Below are 16,285 nucleotides of genomic sequence, written 5' to 3'. Positions count from 1 at the left end.
AACTATGAATGGGTGGAGTAACCACTGACAGCTGTAAGACCTGATTATACCAACATCATTGCAGGACAGAGGAAAGCAAGGGGCATAAGATGGACCTGAGAACTCTAAAGGAACCAAGAAACATTTATTGGAAACTATTCCAGCTGAGACTGAGAGTTTTATTTTCTAATAATGAATGAATACAAAGAGTTTTCAGTAAAATCTGAAGGGGCCAGAGAAGTCTAGGCTCTGTGGATTCCCACGCCAGTCAAAAATTACTTCCAGTGCAAAGCCCTACAATGACAAGAAACTGCTGCCAGGAGAATCCAACTGAGCGGCACGGGAACAACAGAATCAAAGGAAAGAGCAGGTCCAGGTAAAAACAGAGAAGGGTGTATCTCCAGAAAATAAGCTGCCCCAAATTTTTGAACCCCAGACAAAAATAACAAAAAAGAGAACTTCAGAGCTATAAAGTTAGAACTATCTTAAGCCACAAAATACTTCTAAAAGTTCATTTCAAGCAAGTTAATTTCAAGTATGAATGAGCAAAGAAAAGGGTCAAATCTAAATATTAATATAAAAAAGACAGATTAAGAAGCATAGTAACATTCCTATAGATAAGGAATAAACACCAGAGAGACATTACCACAACATAGATTAAAATTATAAGCTAAAAGTTAAAAAAATCAAAATGATACGAGATATGAGAGAATATTAATCATAATTGGGAAAACTCAGAAATTAGGTGATATATTCTTAGGAAATAATTACAAACAAAAGAAAAACATTTCAGAAATGAGACTAAATTAAAAAAATGAATGAAAGACATAACAAGTGAAGCCTTAAGGAAAATTAAAGCTAAGAAATAAAAACAAAGATCCAAAATAATTTTCTATTTTAAAAATGAAATTATATTCTTCAAAAATGTTAATGTTATTCTCAACAAAAGACTAGTAAACTGAATTCAGCAGCTTGGTAAAAGCATTGTATACCATAAACAAGTGGGGTTTATTCCTGAATGCAAGGATGAGTCAACATATGAAAATCAACCTGTGTAATGCACCACATTAACAGAACAGAGGAACAAACAGTACACGATCTGGAAGATGTAAGAAAGAGCGTAATGAAAAAAAGAGGAATTCTCATGGAGTTGAGAGGTGATGAAACCCAAAACACATATGAAAGGTTTGGTGTTTGACAGGGAGAATTGCTCCCATTGCTAGAGGAAGCAAAATGAAAATGCAGACTTGGATGTATTTGTAGATTTGCTGGTGGGCACACAACTGACTTCCTACCAGATGGACTGATTACAGTCTTTCCATTCAGTCTGAGATAAGCCCATCACCCTCAAAGACATGAAGTTGATCAGGCTGCACCATTTATTAACAATGGGATAGAGGGAAATAGTTTTTAATTTCTTTGAACCATTAAGAAATACATTTTTGTTATGATCCACTATGTACACACATGTGAATAAGTGAGATAAAATTTCATGGCACAGTGCTTATTCTTCTCAGTACATACTGTTTTCTTTCTGATGCCCACCTGACGAATTAGACTGGCAAGAGCCCAAGTGAACCAGCACCCAAGGATTGGGGAAGCAGAAAATAAAAGGGATACTATCCTGTGTTGGGGTGAATATGACTCCCAGGCAGGGACTGTCATTGCTATCACAAAAATTCCTGTAAATTAGGAATGTTTAACCAGAAACTGGCTAAAAACTACTTCTGATGCACTAATACACTAAGAAATTAGACTTCTAATAACTTGCTTCCTTAATTTTTTTTTCAGTTTATTGGGAATTTATAGCATTACCCTAATAGTATATAAACACATATGTACATTTTAAAGAATAGAAACTGCATAAAATCACACCCCATAACTTGGAAGCCCCCACCCCAGCAGCCTCTCTATCCCCGAGAGGTAATCATTACCTTGATTTTAGTGTTAAATATTTTGTTTTCCTTTATTGTTCCACCACCTACATATGTATCCTTAAACAATATAGGTTATAGTTTGTACCCTAGATAGATGAAATATAACATAGTATGTAAGCTTTTGCATCTGGGTCCTTTTACTCAATATTATGTTCATTTTCATTACCATAGGCAATTCCATGTATGAATATACCACATTTTTATATCCATTCTACTGTTGATGGACATTTGGCTTGTTTCATTTAGGAATCCTGGTCCGTGTCTCCTTATACACATACGCAGGGGCTTCTCAAATGCATATATTTTGGAACAGAATTGCTCCAATCACAACAATATTGCTTCCATCAGAGTGTATGAACATTTACAACTTCACCAGATAAGTTCAAACTTCTCCAGTTCACACTCTCACCACCAGTGGTTGTCTCCTATTGTCCTGTATGGTATTAATTGATATTGTTAAATTTCTTGGTATTGTTGCCAATATGGTGGATGTATATTGGTATCTTATTGAGGTTTTAATTGGTATTTCCATCCTTTCACGTTTATTAGCATTTGGATTTAAGATTTATTTTATTTTATTTCATTTAAAAAATGCTGGGCAGGATTCACTGAATTGATTTAACAATTCACAGTTGAAAAACAAGTGATCTAAAATGAATTATTCTACCTTTCTGAACTTGTTTCCTTATCTGAAAAAAAAATGGAAATAACAATCTCATAAGGTTGTTATTATGGTCAAATAAGACATTATATGTAAACTGTATACATGGCACTGAACACACAGTTCTGCTCAACAAATGGTAACTATTATTAGTACTGTTTTTAAAAAGAAAGAAAATGAATAAGGTCTGAGTCAGGGGAGAGCCAACAGCTACACTACTCCTAAATCACAGCTGTTTTCAGCAGATCCACAAATACCAACTCTATGATTCTCAAGGTGGCAGCACTTCCTCCTGCTGGGTACCACAAGCTGCTTATTTTTGTGTGGTTCTTTAAAAAGAGTAAAACTCATGTGTGAGTTTATTTGAAACATTGCCTTCCTATAAAATCATCTAGATATTTAACATTGGGTTGGCCAAAAAGTTTTTTTTTTTGTAAGATGGCTCTAGTAATGCTTAGTTGTCTTTAACTTCATTTGTAACAATTTTGTTAGATTGTATTGTGACAGCTGTCATATCAGTGTGCATTTTAAAAAACTTATCAAAATTGGTGAATTTTTGTGAGGCTATTTTAATATTGAAGAAGGAAGAAAATATGCAACATTTTTGGCATATTATACTTCATTATTCCAAAAAAGGTAAAAACACCACTGAAATGTAAAACCAGATCTGTGCAGTGTATGGAGAAGGTGCTGCAACTGACTGAATGTGTCAAAAATGGTTTGCGAGGTTTCGTGCTGGAGATTTCTCGGTGGATGATGATGCTCCATAGTTGTTGGGTAGACCAGTTGAAGTTGATAGCAATCAAATCAAGATGTTCATTAAAAACAATCAATGTTATACCATGTGGGAGATAGCCAACATATTCAAAATATTCAAATCATAAAATTATTGATGAAAATGAAAAATGTCTCTTTTATTTTATGGAAAAAAACATACAGACTTTTTGGCCAACCCAATAGATTTTGTGGAACTTTTGATACATTCTAAGTATTATAAATTTTAAAATATTTCTTCTAAACAACAATGTACTTTTTTTTACCAAGACAAAACAGATATTCTCATATTTGCAATGCTATTTCTAATTTCTCATTTATGTTTATGGGCTAATTTGCAAAATGAAATTGGTTGGATTTTTGGTTTACAATAAACATAGTGTACCAAATTGGCTTCTAAATTTAGAGAAAGGTTGAGTCTTTTCTTATAATAATCAAGAAATAATAGAAATATTAATGATAATGAAGTTTCCATGATTAAAAGTTAAATTCTGAAAATAACAAACAAAAATGAATGTAAGCAGGTAGCAGCAAAATAAATTTTAATTTTTACAAATGGTTATTTTGATCTCTTTTCATGGGATAATGCAACATCCAAATTGCAATTTACTAAATGTTAATATATGTATCATATGTGTCATAATTAAATTCCATTGTTTTGAAGAATTTAGTACTATTAAAGAAACAAAGATATTGGAAATAGTGAATAAAATTCTAAGAATCTTTTTTTTAAAGCAAGTTTCCTTTAATAGATGCTATGATTTCTTTTTTTTTTCTTTTTGGTGCCACGGAGACATTTAATAATTTTACAAACCAACCCCTGCAGTCCCACTTTCAGCATCAGAGCAACATGAAGGACTCAGCTCTCTGCCTTCCCATACCGCTTCACCCTGGGTCTGTCAATACAGTTTCCACAGCTCTAACCATAACAGATACTATGATTTCCATGTCTGATATAGTTAAAAATTTTACAAAGCAATAATTATTGTTATCCATATAAATGTATTCAGAGAAAAATTTTGTTTACATTTAATAGGATTTGAAGATGAACTCTAAATTTTAAATACAGTAGACTCCATGTCCTTTCTTGGAGGTTTTTGAGGACTGATTTTTGGTAATATCTCTTTGGCATAAAAGGTTTTATGAAGTCCAGCTTCTCGAAGTGCTAACTCAAAACGAAGTCTAGGGTCAGAAATTATCTGTAGGAATAAAATACAAGGTAAATAGCAATTCACTGAACTAAGTAAATTGTATCATTTAGTTCTACATTTCCCCAAGCTGCATAATTTGCTTTTGCTAGATAAATGACTAGATGATAATAACTTTTGTGTATATAATGACTACATCCCAGTTATTTTTACTGAAAACATCCAAAACTTGTTGACATTGTCAATTCCCATTGTATCAGTGGTTTCCAACATAATATGCATAGACTATTGCATGGTAGATTAGTCAAAATACAACACATTAAAATTATTAAAAGATGAGATGAAAGAAGCTTATTTTCAGTCCTATCATTGATTCATTATTTATTGACAGCTGGAATATACAAATATAGATAATCATTGATCAAAATAAAATCTAAACCAAATAAATTATGCATCTGCCTTTAAACAGACATTTTAATTTCTCTATCATTTGATGATATGTAAATTAAGTTTAAACACATGGCCACTACCTAAAAAAAAAAAATCAATAGAACTTTTCTTCCAAGGCTGGATTTCTATTTCAAGCAGAACTAAAAAATGCTTCCATCAATCTGATTCTAAGTAGGACTAGACATACGAGTAGTTCAAGTTCTGTTTTCACTTATAGCTGATTGGACTTTATTCCTCCTTCTATGAATAGTAAATGTCAATGGTGCTGTTTGCATTGATGAGAAGGTAGCCACATATGGATTTTAGCTAACGAAGCATTTTATTCTTTACAAGGATTTGAAGTTCCCCTAGAGGATTGGATAATAAGCTGTTGAAAACAGCCCCTCCTTTAAGGAGCTCTTTAATAGGGGTAGCAAGATTTTACACAGACAACTACAGTTTGTGGTAACATGGGATAGATACCCCAAGAACAGTATGTCTTTTGGTGCCAGTGAGACTAGAATGGTCTCAGGTAAGGAGGACCACCTGAGCTAACATCCAAATTTATCCTTCTATAATGTGGAGGAGGGAGGAAGAGAGATCAAGAAAGAAAGGATGGGACATGCAAACTCAGAGGTCAAACAGGTCAATTTGGAATCAGGGACACTGGATAAAGCACCACTAGGAACACTGGAAAAGGACACTTCTAAGACTGGGACTTGAATTTGAAAGGCTTAATACCAATGCCAAGGAGTCCGGGGAGCTACTGAAGTGGTATTTGTCTCTGTTGTTAGAGTACAAGAAATGTAATCACTGCCATTGGACAAAAAGATGGATCTGATTGTCAATTCAGGATAAATTAAGGTGGCAAGAAGAGAAGAGATGGAGGCAGGGAGAGTGGTTAGGGGTCTACTACAATGGTCTAGACATGAAGTGATACACATGCCTCAACTTGGCTGGTAAAAAGGAAGGGATAACTGTGAGAAACACTGTAAAGGGGAAAATTAATAGAACTTAGCAACTTGCCAGATACAGGGACTAGAGGCAGTGATGCATGTAAGTCAAGAATAATACAGACATATGTCCGACAGCCAGTGTACACAATCTTTAGACCTGGGTTTCTCCTCTTCTGCTCCCATATAGTCTCTCTGGTCAATCACATCAACTTCCGGTGACTCCTGCTCCATCTGTGTGCTGTTCACTCCCTAATTGTCTTCAGCATTTACCTATCTCTTCAGGTCTGAGGTTGTGAGGTTTGTTAAACTCTTTCATTATTCTATTTTTTGAATTAACAAAGTGAAATGGAGAACTTGGCATGCTGATCTCCATCTTCCCAATTCCCCTCCCTAGAGGCGCCAATCAGTTTCTTGTAAATGTGTACGAGCCATTTTCACACTAAAGATGACGTGAACAAATATCTCTCTCCCTAAATCTGTTTTTCCTTCTATACACTTACATGGTTTATGACAGCAACACCTAATGATTATAATTTACTGAATTACTATTAGGTTCCAGGCAATATGCTGGGTAATTGACATGTATTTATTATCTTAATCCTCACAAGAACCCTGCAAATTAATGTTTTACAGATGAAGAAAACAAGACAGAAAGATGTTAAATGGCTTATACAACTTCACACAGCCAGTAAAGGACAGAACAAACTATGGTATCTAGTTTTAGAATTACCCGCACATTCGTTACCCCCTCCTTCCGCCTTTCTTCTCCTTTCAGCAAGAGCCATTCTTACCCCTCTCCCCACTTCCATAAGGGCTCCACCATCTTGAAAGGATCTGACCCCACATCCACCTTCAGCCCCCCACCCCAAAGCCTCACCAATTTTCTGCCCAGACACATTGCTAAAACATGAATTTGGTTATATAATTCACTTGCTTTGAAGTCTTGCCTCTGCTCACCAGATACAGATGAAATGTCTTAGCAAGAAGCACCTACTATAATACTTTTTTACAACCTGACCCTAACCTGTGTCCAGTGTCAACTCCTAGCACCCACCCTCGGCATGTATCTTACACTGAAGATGCACCACTAAGGGTCTCTTTCCACCCTCTTCTACTGGTGAGAACCTTGTTTCTTCAGCCCAGGTACTGGAGAGATTTCCAGATTCTGACTTCAATTCTTTGCAAGCCCCAGCTGCCCTCCCCACTTTGGCTTCTGGAAACACCCTTGCATCTTCATAGTTTATCCCTCATCCTATGCCTACTCCCTCCCTCTAAGCTGTTTTTTTTTTTCTTTTGTTCATTTTTAGCTTAAATCATCTAGAATGAATTTTGTTTCTGCTGCCAAAAATCTTCAACTAAGACAAAGCTTAATATTCCTCTTTGACTCTTTCTCTGACTGCCCCATCTGGGTTAACCTTTGATTCTCTCCCTGTGTCTGCAGCAGCCCTTACACCTCCATTACGGAGGTGATCTCACCCCAGTGGCATTATTTCCATATGTGTTACTCTCCCTCCCAACCCAGGGCTCCTGCTCCTTCTTCCACACAGAACAAGTCTATCCTGTTCAGTAGGGCATCTTGCATAGTGCCAGATGCTATACATGTTCCATCAATATTTGTCCAATTAATACATGATTTGTTCATCTTTTTAATCCCTAGCAAAGTATGCAGCACATACTAGAGGCACACTTGATTTATTTGTCAATGGGTGAGTGGATAAAGTTGCCTGCTGTTTAAATAATTAAATAAGCATTAAGCAGCTCTGCTTAGATTTGCAAAATTAACTACTTTCTCCCTCAATTTCAGGGATACATATTCATTCATCTGTTCTCCCTCTCTCTCTAGAAATGGCAAAACAACCCCTTAATACTCTTCCACAGAAAATGTTTTATCATTAGCTCTGATATATTATCTTCTGTTCATTTTAATTTCTGAAAGCTTCCCTCTGCTTTGTTTAATCAGCATCATCAGTTCTTTCTTCGAATGATGTTTGTTATAAATTTAAGCACATTCTGAATATGACAGAGCAATATTCACCAACAAAATACAAATTAACACAAATTTAAAGTAAAATTTTGTAAAATTATTTTTAAATTTGAAAAATAATTTTCAATGACAGATTCAAAACATTTCCAGATAAACTGCCTTTTCTATGCTCACCTGTCAACTATTTTATAACATCAAGAGTTGTGCAGTAATTATGTGCTATCATTTGGAAGTAAAAATTATGCTGATATGTGTAGTATTCAAATGTAAATATTGAAAATGGCTCATAACCAAAATACACACTTCTACAGTTCCTAACATCACCATGGCTTTTACATTAATCATGCTAATTCCCATAATTACCTGCTGTTCATTGTACGTATTCAATGTGAAGAGTGGCTTTTGAAGAATAAATTCTTCCTCAATTCCAATACCCATCCTTGCTTTCGATGCCATTGTATCTGACATCATTCTAACAGGATCAAATTGAGCAACGATAGCAACCTAAAAGAAGCAAACGCATAGCAACTTGGAACAAGAAACAGGCTAAATACTTCTGGTCAATATTATCGATGTTTAAAGTGCATTAAAATTAAGAAATTTTATTAAAGAGAAAACCTAAGAGGGAAGGGTAGAAAAAAATATTAAACCAGGCCAATCCTAGAGATCCATAAAGGAGTTAACAATTTAAAAACAAAATATAATATTAAAAGGCCATGAAATGTAATTAGTTACTAATGACTGAAATTAGTGTTATGACTAAATTTAGATGAAAATTTGTCTTTCTGATACAAAGTCATAGGAACACTTATATAGAAAACCTACATATTCAAACACCTTGAAAATAACCAAAAGTAAAAAAGAACATTAATTTTTAACTACTAGTGATCTATGGCCATGGTGACAACCTCATGAAGTTTTCTAGAAAGTTTGACCTGATTAAATGGAATCTAGAGCACACTATTCATGGACAGAGTTGAGTGCTGTAGCATGATAGAGCAAGATAGGTGAATTTCCATTGTTCCAGGTAACTGGATTTCCAGGTACTGTTATAAGCCAGTGTTCCAACTTCTGCTGAAAAACCTCAGTGTCACTTTAACACAAATGCCCTTGTTCTTTCTGATAACTGAATCATTTAAACCTGCATCTTTATGAAATAAAGCCACTAATTTTGTAAATTACATGTACCATTGGTAACACTTGTCTGTTAACTCTAAAGTCATGGAGAAAATGGCATTTTTAATGAATTTAAGAAGTACAATGACATAACTGTGGTCAAACATACTTTAATTGTTATAGGTTTTCCTAGTCAAAATCTTATACTATCATCATTCTAAACATTGATTACAAATAATGGACATAGATATTTTCTCTTTCGAGGGGTTCATAGATGGAAAGAATTCTAATCAGATGAACTCCGTAGTTATCAAAGTTGTATTTTGAACAAGAATGCGTTCAGTATCAATGACATTAAGTTTTGTCCCCAGAAAGCTGTGGTATATGTGTATAGTTATTTGCTAATGACTGAGTAATTTTAATTTTGTTGAATCTAACATGACTAGGACTTACATCCCTATGCTTTGAATTTCTCTAAGCTATTTTATCAAAGAAGATGCTATGTGTCTATACTACTTCATCTAACTAGACTTCCTTGGTTTGAAGTCAGTCTGACCTTTACTAGCTGTGCGGCTCCTGGGAACCTCTGTGTCTCCTCAGTTTTCTCTACTATAAAATAGCAATATTAATAACACCTACAGCACAGGATTTTCTAGAGATTAAATGAGGTAAAACCTCAGTGTTTAGAAGACAACTTTATGCTTAGTAAATATTCAAAAAATGGGAATGGACATTACTACGAACTTATCAGGCAGGTACTAATATTATTCCCATTTTTCAGAGGGGAAAATAAAGTGTAGGAAGATTAAATAAAACACCTACATTTCTTGTGCCAGCGAGTAGCAAAACCAGGTGGTACCCGGTTTGAAAGATACCAGAGGCCAACTTCTTATCCAAGATTCTATGTTGCTACCACTGGCACTGAACAGAAGTGGTGTCAGGGAAGACTCCAGAGCTTAGTAGTTGAGTTCATTACTTCCAGGTTTAAAACTCTGAAAAATTACCAAATAAAACTATTTTATCACATTTCCCAAGTTCTTAAGATTCTGATGTTGCCATCTACTGCCTAATTTTAAAACTTTTGCCTACTTTTACTAAGTAAAACAATGGGAGGCTTTTATTTCTCCAGAAAAAATAGTATTTTTAAAAGCAATTTTTTTGGCCCTGGCTGGTATAGCTCAGTGGATTGAGCGCAGGCCCGTGAACCAAAGTGTCACCAGTTTGATTCCCAGCCAGGGCACATGCCTGGGTTGCAGGCCATATTCCCAGTATGGGGTGTTCGAGAGGCAACCACACATTGATGTTTCACTCCATCTCTTTCTCCCTCCCTTCCCCATCTCTCCAAAATAAATAAATAAAATCTTCAAAAAAAGACTAAAGTAAGTTAATTTTTTTAAAAAAACTGATTTTTAACATGTTTGTTTATTATGGGCTATTTCCAAACAGAGATTCCTACCCCAGAGAAAATTATCTTGCTCAAACTCTGCCAGGTTTCTTGAAAAGAGTAAAATCTTTTGGCTAGATGCAGTGTTTTACTGCTGTAAATGGATATTATTCAGCTATTAAACTAGAAGTAGTGTGGATGCATTTAAATCTTGGGAGAGCCTTTTAAAAGGTGAGGATAAAGTTCTTTTAATATACTAAGAAATTGGAAATGGTTCAACATAAATCTAATTGTTTCCAGGAATGAAAATCAGTGTCTCAATTTGGAAAAATTACATTTTTTTTACAGCAGAACTCCTAAACTAAGCCCTAGTAATAATGTTATTAAGAGCACTTAGAAACATTTTTTTAAACCAACCATGAAAATTTCAAATTAAAAACACCTGTTTCCTAAGGGCTTCTAGCCGCCTCTCTCTCTCTTCTTCTTCATGTGCTTCTTGAAGAGCCACTTCTTTTTTCTCCATCAAACGCTTTTCCAACAATTGTTGTCTATAGTTAACCCTTTAAAATAATAAGGAGAAATTGGAAAAAATATCACCATAATCTTGGAGATTATATGGATAAAAGCATGGTGGCAAAAGCCATGGCAGATTTTGTTTTTACTTGCTTTGCTTTTCATTTGCCTTTGGTTGATCTCTCATATCCAAACAGTAAAAGACATTTGTATAAAATGTGATGTATAACCATTCTAATAACAACCAGAGAAACCACAGGTATGGGTCAGGAAAACATGGGGTAAAATCCAACCCATCTCTTTATTCTTTGAAATCAATGTATTAACTCTTAAACTTTCTGCTGGCTGCCACACCTGCAGCTAATTTTTGTCTTCTGATGAGTTTTAACACAACTTGAGATTTTAAAAGGCTATATTACTTGTTAAATATATACATAGTAAGTAAATATATATAATAAATTAAATACTATCATAGGATGCCCAAATTGTCTCAATTACTAGAATGTGAACCAAACTATGTATATCGTCACTCATTTTGTCAAGAATGTTCTTTCTAGGTGGATGTGTGTGTGTGTGTGTGTGTGTGTGTGTGTGAAGCAACTTTAAAAATTGCACTCTGACTGTAGATGGCAGCAAAAACATGACTTTTCCTTAGCATTATGCTTCTATCCTCCTTAGCATCAGCAGCTATGATAACATGGCACATTTAAACATCCGTTTTAACACCCCCAAGCTCATCTGGCCCTCCTCTGTTTTCATTTTTGGGCAGCCTCTCTTACCATCTTCTCACCCAAGCTACTCTTCTATTGAAGTGTAGAGATGAGATTTGTCTTTTCAAAAAAAAAAGTAGTCATTTGGGTTCTCCAGGGAGTATGAGGTCATTGCTTGTCTCCCATCATTGATGATTTAGACTTAACTTTATTTGTGACATCAGTCCTAAATATGCTTTGCCCTTCTGTGCACACCTGCATTTTCCAGGGATGTATTTTCACTAGACCCTTTCTGTTCTGAATCCTGATATTTAGTGAGGTGCTCACTGTGCAATGAGGCTTGTGCTAAATCCTTTACATGAGTCATCTCATTTACACTTCACAACAGCCCTACGCTGGGGTATCATTATTGATCCCATTTTCAAGAGAAAGAAATAGACAGGTGATGTAATCTGTCCATGTTCTCACACACAGTAGTGGCAAAGCCAGAGATCAAACCCTGGCAGACTGGTCCCAGCACCCATGTCTACCTCTTCCTACCTCTGTGCAATTAACAACTGCATGCTCTGCTCCCTTCTCTTCTTGATGGCTCCACTCTCCTCCGTGACTTGTGGATGCTTACACCATGTCAAGCCCCATGCTAGGTAATGTGAACATGCTGAGAAAAAGATTGCCCTTAAGAAATCTATTGCTTAACATAGAGATACAAAGGCAAGCCTAAGAACTAAACAAGGTATACAGTACCTCCAGAGAGGTATAACTAAGGCCCACTGGGAATCTGGATAAAGGTGAGGTGACTGCTTCCTGGTTGTAGAAAAGCCTGTTGGATTTAGCAAGAGCTTTCTTGAGGAGGCAGCACCTGAGCAGGGGCTGGGGGATTGCATCTGGAGAGGCAAGGAGACATAACAGCTGGGGGGAGAAGACCAAGAGTGGGTCAAGGGAAGCTCTCAGGCTTGTGCAAATTGGGTGCTGACATCCGAGAGTGGGTGGTTTCTTAAACTCTGTCCCTGGAAGCCTTGCTTGCCTCACCTAGTTGCAGCCCTGAGAAGGGGAGACTTCACAGTGGCTAGAACAGAGAGAGCAAATGACCAGTGATAGGTAATGAGAAGCCCAGGGCATATTGGCAAGGCCAAGTCCATTCTCTCCCTCAAGAAGAGTTGTTTCTGGGGCAGAAAACTCATAAAAACCAGGTTGCTCCTGAGGGTGGCATTGAATTAAAAAAGTACAGAGAGAAGAAAGGTGGGAAGCATGCAACAAATCCCTAGAGAGTACAAAACCCAGAACAGGATTTAAAGGGAAAATCCTCAGCAACATCGATGGCTGTGGCAGTCCTCCCCATCATCTCACATCGCAGGAGTCGGTGGAGTCAGACACACAGATTACACAACCCATAGGCCAGATTGCTCCTTTCTCCTATGTCTCCATGTCATGGAAAGTATATATCTCATTCTCTCCGTTTTCACTAATGCTTGACACAACCTCCCTAATGAGGTTCTACTCAATTTAAGCGCTGAGTACAAGCTAAGTGAACCACTGTGAAGGTTCGATTAAAAGACACCCTGGGATTTGACAATTACCATATGCTAATTCTCAGGACCTCTGGAAAGTTTTTCTTCCTTTGGGATATATATGTTGCTTTCTCAGCAACAAAGTTCTGTTTGCTTCTTGGAAAAGTGGTGGTTGTTCCAGTTAAGGGAACTGGACTAGTGAGTAAGAAATTGCAAATGAGAGTAAAGTACTTTGAACCTGTGTAATAAAAAAGGCTGGTTTGTGATTTACTTTGAGACTCATTCATTCATTCAATATTTATTGAGCACCCACTCTGCATCAATCATTGGGTGAGGCACTGGAGAAACAATTTCAACACCACAGACATGCCCCTGTCCTCACAGAAGTGACAAGCTAATGAGAATACAAAGACCCAGGTGATAATGATACAGGACGACTCTTGCCCTGATAGGACAGTGGGGAAGAGGCCGTGAGAGAGGCACCTTTGCCAAGCTTAGAACATTTAGGAGAATATCCATAAGGAAGTGCTCTCAATTTCAGGCCCCAAAATAAAGCAAAAACTCACCAGAGGGGGAGACAAGAAGAAGAATGTTCCAGGCAGAAAAGAAGAAGAAAAAAGGAGGAGAAGGAGGAGGTGGCTCAGAGATGACAAAGTACTGTATGCTGGAAAAGTTCAAAGAAACACAGTATGACCCAAAATGAACAATGCAAGGTGGGGAGTCCAAAGAACTGAGACTGGAGAGGCAAGTTGAGCCAGACTGTGGGGGCTTTGCAAACATGAGGGGTTTTGATCTGGGAAATGCAGTGATCAGAAACATCTCACCAGTGCTGTAGAGGATGGGTTGATAAGGAGGCAAGACCAGAGAGAGTTATCCAGATACACATTGATGGTTTCCTGAACTAGGGCAGGGGGAGATACTAGTGAGGCAGGAGATAGTCAGGAAGGAAACTCCAGAGGCCCCGCAGGGCTGAGGTAGAAAACATCTATACATGACAAAGACCCCCTAAGATGGGTTGTTCCTGTTTTCTGGGATAACTCTGAATCATGGAATGCGCCTGTGTGCTACCCCTGATTCATTATAATATCATTATAATGAAATAACATTGTGGGACTCCCTTTTCCAGTAGCCAATAAAGAAAATGATGGGAAACCACACATGCGCAGTAGCTTTGAAATCCAACTCCTTGTACCTGTGCTGGAAAAGCCCACTAAAGACTAGCCAGGGAGCTTCTGCCCTATAAGAATAGAATCCCCCCAGCCCACGTGTTCCTTCTCTGCTCAGAGTTGGCCCACTCTCATGTCCTGTGGAGTATACTATCACTTAATAAATCTTCCCTCTTTCTTTATGCTATAAACTCTGTGTGTTCGGTTCAATTCTTTGTCCTCAATCACTAAGAGCCTGGTTACCTGTGCACATCTGTGACACTAGTAGGAGAGAGAGAGAGATGACATGAATTTAAAATTTATGTAGAAAATAAATAGGAATTGTTGGTTTATTTTATGGGAGAAAGGAAAAGGTAGGAAGAAGTTAAGGTTTCTGTCCTGCACAATGAACAATGGAGTCCCTCACTAAAAATGGGAACTTAGAGAAACAGAGAAAGAATGAGTTTCAATCTGGACATTGGCCTGCCTTACTAAGATCTGGGCTGGAGAAACAGATGGGGAATCTTATTCTTGGCATGGAATTGAGGTCATGGGCAAATAATATCAATCAGGAAGAAAGTATGGGCACACTTCATTGTAGAGCGCTTCATAAATGTTACATATTTTACAAACTGAAGTCAAGAGCACCCACCAACAAAAACATTACAACTCACTTTATTGAAAAACTCACTTCATTGTTGTGGTGATCTGGAACCGAACCTGCAACATCCCAGTGTATGCCAGTGTAGAGTAGGAAGAAAAGTTGGCCTAGGGTTGATTCCCAAGGAAACATTTAAGAAAGGAACTGGAAAAAGAGGAAATTCTAGGAGAATGAGGAGAAATGCTGCCAAAGAAGCTAATGAAAATGGGATCAGTGATGTCAAATGCTATGCAAAGATAGATTGTAATCCAAGATAGTCAATGCGTTAAATAACAGGAAGCCATTGATGATCTTGACAAGAGCAGGCTGAAGAAGCAGTGGGAGGTAAGGAAGGAAGAGAGGAGTGGAGACAACTCCTTCAGTTAGACTGATGTAAAGGGGTTGAGGTGGGGGGAGGGAACCAGGTGGTGCTGAAGGAAGCACAAAACTGACTCTGGCTCCCAAGTGATCAAGATGACTACCTTAAAGACTCACCAAAGGAAAATTTAAGAAAACAGGAGACACACTCAAATTTTTCATTTTTACAGAAGTTATGGTGTAAACTAAAATAGTTATTCACTTTAAAGGGGAGAAATTCTTGCTGCCTCTTTCTTCTCCCTCTCTGGATAGAAAAATTTCATTGCCTGAAAAGAAGTGATGCAGAAAAACTTCATAACAAAGCCAAATACTCACATATTTGTGGAGAAAGAAAACAGCAACAGAGTGAAGTCAATCATTTGGAATATTTTCTGTGTAAATACCTTTGGCCATTCGGGGTAGCAGATTTTCTCTAAATTAAACTGTTGCTATGAAAGTCAATGTCAGAAAGTGGCTAAACTCAATAGTCTCTAAGTTGTGCCCTGAATTCCCAAACAGAATCCTAGGTGCATCTCCAAGTCTGTTTTCATGCTCCCTGAGTCTACAAAGGTGCAAAGTGTTGCAAAGAGGCATTTTCAACTTCTCTTCGGGGAAGAGAAGCATCATATTGTTCAAAAGCAACAGCTGCTGCAGAATCAGGCACAGCATTAGCAATAATATGCAAAGGGTTTTGTTTAAGCCTCCAGGCCAGAGTGTGGTTGAAGGGACAGAAGGCTTTCATGTAGAAATGGAGAATTTACGCATCATTTAGGAGACTTTGTATGCGTACTGCACTCTAAGAGATGAGTTTACAAATGCAAATGGTTTGGAAACACCTCGAATTTTAGTAACAGCCTTCCTTGGCTTCCGTGAAACTTCACTAAGGACTTGGCAAAATAGTAAGCACAAAATCGTGACCTCTTTTTATCTGGAGCCACAGGTAACTTCAGTCTGAAAAGAAGCTACTGTAACCAAGAAGGGAATAAAAGACTTCTGAAGAATAGCTGAAAGTGGCAGGTTCTACATTTTTAAAAAAAATGCTTT

At 37.1% G+C, this 16,285-nt stretch overlaps 1 protein-coding gene across 2 annotated transcripts in view; it reads right to left on the bottom strand.

Moving 5' to 3' along the window:
* Positions 1 to 3,178: 3,178 nt before the first annotated feature.
* CCDC148 (coiled-coil domain containing 148) overlaps positions 3,179 to 16,285 on the bottom strand; it is a 239,061-nt gene continuing 225,954 nt past the window's right edge. The window contains exons 13-15 of one of the 2 annotated variants that reach the window (XM_028509630.2): positions 10,811 to 10,928; positions 8,232 to 8,372; positions 3,179 to 4,550 (exon numbers count right to left, since the gene is read on the bottom strand). In XM_028509630.2, coding sequence (XP_028365431.1) covers positions 4,404 to 4,550; positions 8,232 to 8,372; positions 10,811 to 10,928 — 406 coding nt within the window. In that variant the 3' untranslated portion in view covers positions 3,179 to 4,403. The remainder of the gene's footprint in view (positions 4,551 to 8,231; positions 8,373 to 10,810; positions 10,929 to 16,285) is intronic. The other variant, XM_036023448.1, reaches the window with a different exon arrangement.

The sequence above is a fragment of the Phyllostomus discolor genome, chromosome 4, assembly GCF_004126475.2.
Source record: "Phyllostomus discolor isolate MPI-MPIP mPhyDis1 chromosome 4, mPhyDis1.pri.v3, whole genome shotgun sequence".
Lineage (NCBI taxonomy): Eukaryota > Metazoa > Chordata > Mammalia > Chiroptera > Phyllostomidae > Phyllostomus > Phyllostomus discolor.
The sequence above is the reverse complement of the archived record's forward strand: the minus strand, read 5'-3'. Positions and strand labels throughout refer to the sequence as shown.